The sequence below is a fragment of the Micromesistius poutassou genome (genome assembly GCF_964030765.1).
Source record: "Micromesistius poutassou genome assembly, chromosome: 11".
Taxonomy (NCBI): domain Eukaryota; kingdom Metazoa; phylum Chordata; class Actinopteri; order Gadiformes; family Gadidae; genus Micromesistius; species Micromesistius poutassou.
The window spans coordinates 6,660,047-6,672,138 of record NC_140281.1 but is presented as its reverse complement, the minus strand read 5'-3'; the positions used below and the strand labels follow the sequence as shown (position 1 = coordinate 6,672,138).

Here is a 12,092-nt window from a genome sequence, read left to right as displayed (position 1 = left end):
CTGATACAAGTGTAACCCCCATGATTAAATGATATCGGCATAGACAATGAGGACGATATGAGTGGGTTGAAATGATGCGTCAGCATCATTAAACAGAAAGGGGTAAACAGAAAGCACAAATCACTCACAAACAACGGTCCCTCTTCAGCTTGCCCACTTTGGCCTCCAATCCTGAAATTAACCAGGGAGAATAAAGGCTTCTTTACATTCATTTTTATATATACACACATACACTGTGGCAACCCGGCTCTGGCCCAGCGCCCTGGGCGGCCAAGGGGGGAGGTGGTAGCCGGGGTATACCGCCCATTTCCACCAGATGGCTCCAGTAAGTGCATGGGCGCTGGCACCAATCTGCGGGATGCAAAGCACCCGAGCAACAGGTGGAGAATCAAGGCTTAAATATCCGGCTTCAAGACTCTCTCAAGGTTCTCATGTGGAGAGACCGGCCCTCGAGTGGGAGAGACCGGCCCTCGAGTGGGAGAGACCGATCCTCGAGTGGGAGAGACCGGATCTTGTGGTTCATGTGTGGAGAGACCGGTCCTCGAGGCGGAGAGAAAGAGGAATACCCAGAGGGACTTGATTCCGCCCAGAGGGACACGACCGGATATTCCTCCAAGGCTCACGGAGCCTAGACTCTTTTTGTTCTGTTTAAAAGGAGACTTATTTAATAAACGCACCTTTATGGCTTTAACGGACCGAATTGTGTGCTGATTGGGGGAGGCGGGTCATTCTCAGAGCCGGGTTGATACAATACACATATTAGGGATAGAATATTCGATTATTCGGTCCCGATTATTCGTTGGTTCTGTAGCACTATTAGTTTTTTTTATTATTATTAATAATCATGTACAGAAAAACAATATACACAATACACTAGGGGTGTACAGTATAAACTGTATAGAAGGTACACCGGTGTGAATTTGTGCTACAGTATGGATTTTGACGACACCGTGACACTGGTGTGACTGGTAGACAGTGTTGTGTGTAACGCGTTAGGTAACTGCTTGTTCATGTAAAAAGTCAGTAGTTACACGTAACTACTGAAAATATGGTATATATGAGAAAATACTAAAGAATCGTAGTTCCTTTTTCAATTTGGCGCAACGTTACTTTTCCCAGGGACAGATTTGACAGCGATACTGCCTTCTCAGGCAGTCTGCTATTGCGCAAGCATGCAGCCGCGCAGCAAGCGTGCCTGCGTCCCTTCACAAGCTCTCATTCCACACCGTACGAGACAGACGCTGGTAGCGTGAAGCTGTCTCTGCATCTCAGACATCGTTTCCACACGCATTTTCCAAAGCTTACAACAAAAAAAGCCAGCGGTGGAACGAGATAACAAACGCCGTCACTGTTTACCTGTGTATGGACTAGGGCTTTGACTCCGAACTTTGTTATTCAAATATTAAAAATATATATAATATTTGAAAGAATATTAGGCATCCCTTAATATTGAAACCTTTTATGGGCATTATTTTTTGTAGATTGACTCATTTCACAGATTCCTGTGGGACCAGGTTGCCTTAATTACATCTGTCGCATATTTAAGGTGAAAACTAAATGTCAAGGGAAAGAGGCGGTGGTTGCAAAAAGTATTTAGATTGCTTATTAAGTTCACTCCTTGCTTATAATGATTTATTCGTTTCCCAGTATAATTTCCTTAATTTAGAATTTTTCAGATTAGATTTTTGTTCATTTTTGAATTGTAAAATAAATAAAATAATTTTTTGAAGTTGAAGTTTTTGAAATTATTGGAAGCGAGTCGAGCTGGTCCAAAAATAAATAACAGCTGAGACAATATCCTTAATCCTGTGGCGGAGACTGCAGGAGCTGAAACATCACTACGGTAGAGCTAAGAAGGTTCTACGAGTGCTTCAGATTCGTAGCAAAGAACGTTTCGGGAAGCACGAGAAATGTTAAGGTAGAACTTTAAGAAGAGGTTACAATACCGGCGCTTTTGTGCATGGTAAGGCTATGTGCGCGGTGCGCCAACTTTTTTTATGAGATAGAGAGCTTTTTCATGTTTTGAGTTGATGATGACCATTAGGCCTTTGCAGTTTTACAGCTTTATCCATGGTATTTTATTTTTTGTGTATTTGGCCGTTTTGATGTTGGGTTTTCTGTTCTGCATTATTGTTATGTTAGCCTAATTGAAGTATTTACAAGAAGAAATTCATGAGGATTAATACCAGAATAAATTTGATTTTTCACTATTAGTAAGTTTTAGATATTAAGTGATTTCTTGCCGATGATCCATGGCTGCCTTTGTGAATGTCGGCACACATCGAATAATCGATTATTCGTTCATACCACCCACTAATTATTCGACCATGAAAATTTTTAGTTATTCACATCCCTAACACACACACATATACATACATACATACATACATACATACATACATACATACATACATACATACATACACTGTATATACACACACAACCTGGTTGGATAACACGCTGAGGTTGGGAACTCCCATTCAGTTCAAGCACCCCCTTTGGGGTTGGTGGAGACTAGGGTGCAGGCACTGCTCTTCAGCAGAGGTGGCTCGTCTCTTGGAAGACGAGCCCATCTGGATCTTGTGTTTTCAAGAAATCAAGACTGTAACAAAACAGTTGTTAGAGTCTTGTAAAGGCCCTGACACACCATTTTGACTGCCGATCGTCGGCAGAAAAGGCAGTCGGACCGATTTGGTCACGGCCGATTCAACATGTGCAATTGGCTGAAAAGAACACAGATGGCTTGAAAAGATCACAGACGGCTTTGAGGACGGCCGATCACATAGCACACAACAAACAGACAGACTCAGGTCACCGAGCACGCCAGACTGTCCCACGACCGATTATCTGGTTGGTGCATCAGGGCCTTTACACTAGGTAGACTAGCCTACCCATAATTCAGATGCTTTACTTTTTCCCACCTTGAATTTCATTCTGGTGGCATTCTCTTAGGCGTGTCCACAGCTCCTCAAAGAGAACACATGGTTGGGCTGCTCCACTGGAGACAGGAAAGGTCCTACTGGGACCAGGACTGCTGCTCATGTCCCCTCACTGCCACCAACCAGCTGCTAGGCAGAGCTCTTACTCAAAAACTTCTTTAGATAGATAGATAGATAGTCATTGATCATTTTCATTCAACTAGATGGAAAATACAGCCTTTACATCTTTAGCCTGTATATTATTATCGTCTGTATAGTATATTTATCTTAGTCAACTTTAACTACACCTATTTAACTATTTTCACTCCCTCGACTAGAATCACTAGTTAACCATTGGGTTACTCTCGTCTGATGTGCGTTGATTGTTTTGTCTTATCGTGTCTCTATCCTGTCTAGCAAGACTATTGCCCCGCGGACTGCGCGGAGATGGCGGAGATATTGCAAATACTCTGGTCAAACACCAGTAAGAGAAGAGTCAACAGGTGTGTGTTCATATGATACATCCACGGATTAAGACCAGTAGCAGTAACGCATGGGATATAATAACAGCCATGGATAGATAGCGCGGCAGTAACACCGAATGCAGTAAGGCATGGGATATAATAACAGCAATGGCTATATCACGGCAGTCATACTTATTACTTAGTATACCTAGTACAGTATTCGCTGGCCAATAATATGTATTTCTAAAATTGTATAGAACACACACAGCTTGACCTACTTAGCTTCTTTGTTCCATCTTTGTGATAGCAAAATAAGCTCATGAGCAACAAATATAACTAATACCAGAGAATGTCTAATAGACGGGCTCTGCTAATACTTGCATGTTGAACTATGTTGTGATCAGAAGGTCGGAAGGGAGAGGAATCCAAACGCAAACGGACCCGCGCCGCGCCAAACAGCATGCTGGGAGAACTTGTGTCGCGGTTTCTGATAGGTTAAGAAACCCAGTAGAGCTCGTAAGTCCCGCCTCTTCCGGTGGTCCCCATGGGACCTATGAGATCGTAATCATAGACATCTTATAAGTAGACGCAGCATCGACCACTACTGCCTACTGGCGCTGACGAGACGCGGGGCCGCCATCTTGGAGTGGTGATCCGCTCCACTCAGTGCAATTCATTTGGCAGGAGCAATGAACTGTCAGCGCATTTAATTAATCTTACCTCACTGAATACCACTGATTTTCACGCGGTTTTTTGTCATACGTGTAGCTATGATAAAGGACACATGTTTTGGCGTGTTTTATTATTCATAGTTTGCTTAACAGTAATATAATATTCTTATATGCTATAAGTGACCAGACGTCCGAGATCAAAACTGGGAATATAATCCCAGAGAAGGAGGAAAAAAACGGTCAGCTATTTTTAAGTTCAAGAAACAATATGATTAGGTTATATATACATGCGTATATCCTACATAAACAATGTATGAATACATTAGATATCTATATATCTTAGGGACCTATAGACTGTATCTCTGTTGCTGCAGCAGCAGAGAGTTTATTCTGTCTTTACACTTTGTATTGATATTTTGTATTACATTCTTCCCTTAAATTATAATGTTTACAGTGATTGTTTTATATGTATTTTTTATGTATGTCGCTTTGGATAAAAGCGTCTGCCAAATACTTAAACATAAACATATATAAACACCTGAAAGTCTTTATATCAGCTAAAACCACCAATCTGTTTCACTGGATTCAGAATAAAACCAAATTCTGTCTTACCCAACAATGTTAGTATTTGAATATTGTTACTTGAAGACTTATTCCTGGTTACAATTATACTGTTAAGAAAGTATTGTCTTATACTTTGCCTAAAATGAGAATGCATCATAATCAGTGGCGGCTGGTGAATTTTGTTTTAGGTGGGGCTGAAAGTTTGTAAACCAAACCCCTGTAGGGGGGTCATCCTCCCCCAGAAGATTTCTTTGTGATTTTCACATACAAATGAAGCATTCTGGTGCATTCTGACAAAATAATGAAGACAAAATAGAACATTTCATAGGTTTGCAGAGAACTATATACAATATGCACACTGAAGGCATGATGCCACCATAGGTTTGCAGAGAACTATATACAATATGCACACTGAAGGCATGAAGTTTGCAGAGAACTATATACAATATGTACACTTGAAAGGGGTGGGGTGGTGGTGTGGGATTGTGAGGGCCGCTGAAAACTAGTGTCCATCCTCACAGGAAGGGGGGGTTGTGAGGGCCGCTGAAAACCAGTGTCCATCCTCACAGGAAGTGGGGGTGGGGGGGTTGTGTCAATACCTGTGTGGGATTAAAACCCCTGAAAGAGGACTGTTTTGCATAGCTTCTTTCTTGTGCTTCCTTTCTGAAGTTCAAGAGAGGCAAGTTTGGCGATGTGGTGCAGCCTTATCTTGTGAAACACAGACACAACCAATGATAACAAGTCAGAATGGTGGTTGTCGATGCCAAACTGTGTCTCCTCAATGTGGTCCCCAAGCAGAAATACATCCTCTGTACAAATCTCCCCTCGGACAATATGTAGGACTGTTGACACCTTAGGAGCTTGAGCTTGCATTGTCGAAGCTTGGCGGATCACCCTCTCTGCAGCTCTCAGCACCTTATAATAATAATAACAATAATACATTATATTTATATAGTGCTTTACACAGTGCTCAAATACACTTTACAGAACAGAGAAAATAAGAAAAAAACAGCTTTAATATTCAAAGACTAACAGATAAAAAAAAAAAAAGATAATAAAATCCAACCTTCACTGTGCCTAGTGATGGAATCACTAGGCCACCGTTGTTTTTCAGGGTCAGAAGGTGGAAGTTTGTGTCAAATAAAGATGGCACAGCATCTCTGACCAAGCTCCAACGAAACACAGCACAGGACAGCTTTCGTAGAATCTGCCTGACTACAAATCCTGCTATGTAGACCAGGGCCCCGTTTCCCGAAAGCATCGTTAGCCTAACGACGTCGTTAACACCGTCGTACGATCATCGCAGAATTTTCGGACCGTTTCCCGAAAGCATCGTTACGTAACGACGTCGTTAAAACCCTCGTAGCTAACGACGCCTACAGGGGTACTCGTTAAGCACTAGGATGCATCGTTACTATAGCCTCAGTGGAGTCACCAGCTGGACATTCCGTGTATTGGATGTGTTTTATTAAAACACGTCATCCAATACCACTGAATGTCCAGCTGGCGCTATTTCGCAATACCCCAAAGACAGAGGTTCCCGCATATATATTACTCGTAGACTACTGTTAAATTTAAACAGCAAAGACAGAGACATGTTAGAAGGCAACACAAATATAATTTATTGCAGCAATTTAAAATTCCAAAAATAAATGTACAGAGGAAACGCCACGTCACAAGGCAATCAGGCATAGGCCTATAATAAAATCAAATGATTCCGTTGCTCGTGTGGGAGGTCGCTTGCGAGCGGCACTTGCTGTCTCCCTCTGATTTTAATTCAACCATCGTGGTTAAAATGTCCTCATATTGATCAATGACAGAAGACATACTGTAGGCCTACATGAATCATGCTGAGACCAGCGGGTGTCGGAGAATTTCTGCTGGCGTTTTTTGTTGCGATTGTTTGCCATAAAGCACTGTAGGCGCGTCGGTGAGGCTGTGATGAAGTTCACTATTTATTGGACCGTGTCTAGACAGTTACGAACATCCCTGACCTTAATGGAGTGCACAATCGCCAAGTTGAGAGCGTGGTTTCTGCAGTGAACGTAGACTGCTGCAGGAAACTGCTGCGAATCAATGCGTGCCATTCCCGCTTACATTGCCCGCATCATCATAGCCTACCCCTGCCCAACAATATGGGCAGGAATCGATCTAGACCAGCATCAGCAATAGCCGTGTCAATGCCTACTGCGTTTGAATGATAATGAATAAATGGAACGTTGTATTTTTAATGTTGACACCAAAGTTTCTGGTGCGCGGCGCATCAATCACTGAATGAATGAATAAAACGGAATGCAGGAACAGACACATGCTATTTTTTATTGTTGTAATATGGAATTATTTCAGAGGAGAAAATGCCGTGAAACAATGCGCACGATGCGTTCAGGATTAGGACTGATATAGCATATGTCGGCCTAGACCTAATCAATTGTGTTTTAATATTTGTAGCATTCATATTAGTCTATTCTTTTCGTAGGCTACTCTGCTGTTGGCCTTGATGGGGAGATATTTTTTTGCTGCTACAAAATATAGATTTTATTATTACAACATTCCTGCGTCTCCCCCTCATACGGAGCCCATTTCAGCACCGTGCCAATAGACAGCTACAATCCTACGACGTCGTAAGAGCAGAGCACGCGCGTTCATGTTAAGATGAGTTTCGGGAAACGCTTGCAAAAAATTAAAGATGTAACATGAGATCCATCGTAAGATGGATCGTACGAGCATGGATCCATCGTTATCGGGAAACGGGGCCCAGAGCATTTTCCACCAGTCCACCAAACCGAGTGGGGAGATAACTATGGTCAGACACAAGGGCCGAAATGTTGGCGAATGGAGATGGGTGCTCTTCAGCAGTTTCAGCAGAGGACATCTCCGCAGCAGACAGGGACACAGTGTTATCTTGGGCTGCCACATTGCCTGTCTCACCAGGTGAGACACCACACCGAACCATCAGACGATGGAAGATGGCCTGGAACTGGCGTGCCGTGGGATTATTATTACATCCGCCTTGTATGGAAAACAGGCACACAATACATACATTATTCACATAGACATAACAAAGATATTCATTAGTTATATTTTAAGAATTTATTGCAATTAAAAGATCAACCCTACCTGATGCCTGATACTATCTGATTGAGTTAAATAGGAGCTCCAAGTGATCCTGGCTGAACCTGTAGGTGAGCACATACCGCTGAACCTGGAGCAGTTCAGGAATCATCAGCATGATAGTGTCGATATTGATGACAAATCTGATGACAGACAAGTACCTGCAAAAGAAAAAAGTTGTATTACTCTGATTATGGCAAACAAGACACCCCAACAAAGCACCATGTGATTTTGTTCATTCAAAGCAGTAATTTAATTTTCCACCACATCCCATCCATCCAGACAATGGAACAATAACTTGGAACAATGGAACACATGCAAAAATGTAACACATGCACAACACTAAAATACCTACCACTACCTACCATTTTGATACCTACATGTACTTGGTGTTGTGTAATACATACCATTTAGTAGGACCTGAAACACAATGAAAACAAGATAATTCCAACAGAAACAAAACTGAAGCAGTTAGGAGCATCTTAGGAACTTGATGCATAACAGAACAACGGAGCATCTTAGGAACTCAATGCATAACAGAACGACGGAGCATCTTAGGAACGTGATGCATAACAGAACGACGGAGCATCTTAGGAACGTGATGCATAACAGAACGATGGAGCATCTTAGGAACGTGATGCATAACAGAACGATGGAGCATCTTAGGAATGTGATGCATAACAGAACGACGGAGCATCTTAGGAACGTGATGCATAACAGAACGACGGAGCATCTTAGGAACGTGATGCATAACAGAACGATGGAGCATCTTAGGAACGTGATGCATAACAGAACGATGGAGCATCTTAGGAACGTGATGCATAACAGAACGATGGAGCATCTTAGGAACTCGATGCATAAGGGAATAGAGTATCGGAGAACTCATGTCATGAACTTAACAAACACTATTTTAATTGACCTCTTAGACGGTGAAGGGGGGTTCCATCTTTTGTCACCAAAGTGAGCAAAGTACTCCCTGGCTCTAGAGAAAAATGCTTTCCTCTCTGTCCAATTAAAAGCACCCAAGGGAGCTTTGTATCCTTTGGCCCGAGGATTGCATCAATTCATTGTGTCAAACAGCCTGTCAATAATCTATAAAGACATATCGGCATGTAAATCATAAGGTATCAGGTACATATTTCTAAACTGTATGCTCAACATGCAAGTAAACATGCAAGTATTAGAATTTGCTTGACTTCCTTCTTTCCATAGGTCTGCTTTGTACTACAGCAAATTTCACAGAGCTTTACCACTTCAATGGATGGACGGGCATGCACTAGTTTAAAAAAAATAAACAGGTACTTGGTTCTATAATCACTAATTTTATTACCTCAATGAATTCTGCCGTTGCCTCACAGTCCTTAAACTGAGAGTACCCAAGATCCCTCATTGTGCGGAGAGCCACTGACACGGAGCGACTCAGTGTCTGTGCAGCCAGGTTCACCCTCATCTTGTGGTTCTCAAAGTAGACATGCTTGTCTGTAATTTTATTGGCAGCATGCAGTCCATCCTCTTTTTGCAGATCATGGAGACGATTGATGTACCTCCAATGGATCTGTCCGGTGGTCGTCACAATTGGACTGTATGCCTGCAGAGTAAGAATCAGTCACTGCTCAAACAAGTACAAATATCAAAATGATAATAGCAGAGGCATAAATTGAAATAGAAACGATCATCATTTACCTGCAACATATTACGTGCCAACTTGAGCATGTGGCAAGCATCCATCATTACAAAAACTTTCTCGCCAGTCACCGGATGTGGGAAACTGGTTTGAAGCGGCTCTCGTGGGTCCCCTTTCAGCTCACATCCAAGTTGGTTGCACATGCTGACATTGGTGGCATGCCCATCCATTGTTAGACAAACCACCCGAATGCCCCGTGCATGCAGCTCCTCCAAAGCCTGACTGAGAAGGACCCTCTGTGGTTCTGGAGATAGCGACTTGGTCAGGAAGTATGCAATGGGAGCCTTCCAATGTCCTTGTAGGCCAACCACCATGAACACAAGAGCCTCAGAAGCCACATCAGTCTCACTGTTTCCATCTCCCATGTTTACAAATCCGGACATTGACTCAGTATGTGAATTGTATTGCACATGTTTTTTGATGGACATGGCATCCAACATTAGTGAAACACATCCATATTTAGATGGGTCTCCCTGGCATCTTCTCTCCAGCATATCCAGCATCATCTGGTTCAGGCCAGGCTTGGCATCCACCGAACGCAGCCACCTGTAAAAATATTGAGAAGAAGCTATAACGTGTTGGCATCAGTATTTTCCAAAAATTCAATCGGACAACATTAAGCCTACCTACCTTTGTAATGTTTGTGGATGTGGGAGGGGAAAATGTTGAGTCTCTCTGAGGTATTTGTATGCCTTTGGACCATGTAGATGGAGCGTGAGTGCAAACTCTCTGCAGTCCTGTGTGTACTCATGGCCCTGCTTTGCCGCGAAGTCCATCTTAAGATCTAAGTCTATAATAACCAAGGAGTTTAATAAAGAGAGTAACAATAACATGTACATGAATTTCAAAGTGTTAATTTTGTCTTACCTGAGTAGAATGCAAGCTTCTCACTGAGCTCTTCATTAATGAGGTTCTTGTCCCTCAAATCCCCCAAAAGATCCTTGACTGTGGTCTTTGCCCTCTTTTCTCTGGACATGCCATTCTTCTTCTCTCGCTCCAGACTTTCCACTCTTGCCAAATGTTCGTTGACTTTGGCCTTAAGAGCGGTAGGAGAAGCAGGAAAGGCATAGCTATGATCCTAGTAGAAAGAGGGACCAACATGGTTTGAGTAATGATTCACTAGACATGGTCCTAGTAGAAAGAAAGAGGGATGAAAATGGTTTGAGTAATGTTTCACTTCACAAACATCACTTTGACACCACTAGTTTATGGCCCACATCCACATTTTTTCTTATAGTCATCACCTGTCAAAGCCAGTTATTTGTGAGTATGTTTAATATGAGTGGCAGCAAAACAAGTGAGATTTTAATATGTCCTGGAACATTATGATATGATGTTTAAAGTAGAAATACTCACATCATTAAGCTGAGGTTGTGGGTGTGAGGTTGCAATTTCTGGGGAATCCTTAGAGACCAAGGACAGGCTTTCTTCAGCTCTTCTGGAGGTAGACGTAGCCCTGCCCTTTACCAACTGAAATGAAGAAACATTCTGCATAATACATAATACAATATATAAAAGGATAAGTTTATTTGATAATAGAATATTTACATGTATGAATGCTAATAGCCTTATGATGATACACCTACTTTTTGAAGGTGAACCGGGAAGCTGAAGAGGGATGGAATAACACCATCACATAGTCGGACAATCTGACCCGTCCTATCAAAATCAGTCTGCTTAAAATGTTGACTGCAAACAATTGAATAATCACTTGCAGTGAATCCTTCTCTCCTCAAAGCCACTTCCAACTTCTTCCTCACATCTAGGTCTTTGGGAAACCTTCAAAAGTGTCAGATGTAATCTAGGTCAGTGCTTATGGAATATGATTTATCAAGTCTCAGTTCATAGCATAACACATAGCCTAGTAGTTCAACAGTAATCCCAAAAATTACCCCATTCCAGGTGTCAGGTAAGTGTGGCAGGGCCTTTTCCTGTTTATCACATATTTTGTCCCACACATTTCACGAAGGTGGGCTACACAAAATTGGGTTGGAAAGCTAGACTGAATTTAGACTTGTATAATACTGTATAGCCACTGTCCATCTGATTGTCTAGTTAGCTAACATATATTACCCCCCCCCCCCCCCCCCCCCCCTACACAATCTGGACTGTGGTCCTAACTTTTACCCCTGTTGGCTTTTACAATCTTTATTTTCATCATTTATTTCAACTTTATGTTATTCAAGTATGACATTTTTTAATTTAATTAATTTCATTGACAAGCAATTCTATTATGGTCATACTCTTGTTTGCTAGCGGCTACGATTTCAGTACTATTGAAGATCTTTGCTCCTTCTCAACTCTGTGGTAATATTCTTTTCACAAAATACAACCAATAGTACGTTAATGTTAAATCTTACTTGTGAAAAGTAATCCCCCGATTCCTATTTTCAACAGTCCGCTCATTTGAGCAGGAAAACGCTGAACACCAGCCCGGCATCTTTGTTTTCTACCTGTCAACTGTCAGTTTAGGCTGCTCGCCGGCTCCTCATCACCACTTCAAGATGGCGGCCGAATTTCTCGCGCCACAGCAGCCAATACTGCGTCTACTTATAAGATGTCTATGATCGTAATGCTGCTCTCCATTTGGCCTTTGTGCTGGTACGCCGACCTGCTCAACGAGAATGTGAGGTAACGTCCTGGCTCTTCCCACCTTAAAAGTGTTCCAGTAGTCCTTTGT

General features: G+C 42.2%; 2 protein-coding genes and 1 pseudogene across 5 annotated transcripts in view; all 3 read right to left on the bottom strand.

Annotated features, from left to right (window-relative positions):
- LOC311355791 (DNA endonuclease RBBP8-like) overlaps positions 1-3,807 on the bottom strand; it is a 33,393-nt gene extending 29,586 nt beyond the window's left edge. For all 3 annotated transcript variants that reach the window (XR_014637527.1, XM_084475627.1, XM_084475628.1), the window contains exons 1-3: positions 3,661-3,807; positions 2,922-3,095; positions 129-171 (exon numbers count right to left, since the gene is read on the bottom strand). Coding sequence is in view for 2 of the 3 variants with exons in the window: in XM_084475627.1 (XP_084331753.1) it covers positions 129-171; positions 2,922-3,042 (164 nt within the window). In the remaining variant the exon portion in view is untranslated. The remainder of the gene's footprint in view (positions 1-128; positions 172-2,921; positions 3,096-3,660) is intronic.
- Positions 3,808-5,226: 1,419 nt separating this feature from the next.
- Positions 5,227-7,840, bottom strand: LOC311355135 (annotated as a pseudogene). Its single transcript has 4 exons — positions 7,749-7,840; positions 7,372-7,631; positions 5,684-5,844; positions 5,227-5,532 (listed from the first exon to the last, which is right to left on the bottom strand). The product of its transcript is annotated as an uncharacterized misc_RNA (transcript).
- A 2,031-nt stretch (positions 7,841-9,871) lies between these two features.
- LOC311355133 (THAP domain-containing protein 6-like) lies at positions 9,872-11,852 on the bottom strand (the record flags this gene model as incomplete). Its single annotated transcript, XM_084474863.1, has 6 exons — positions 9,872-9,958; positions 10,105-10,196; positions 10,280-10,490; positions 10,769-10,882; positions 10,999-11,191; positions 11,773-11,852. The coding sequence occupies 6 exons, from the start codon at positions 11,850-11,852 to the stop codon at positions 9,872-9,874; spliced, it is 777 nt and encodes a 258-aa protein (XP_084330989.1).
- Positions 11,853-12,092: the final 240 nt, after the last annotated feature.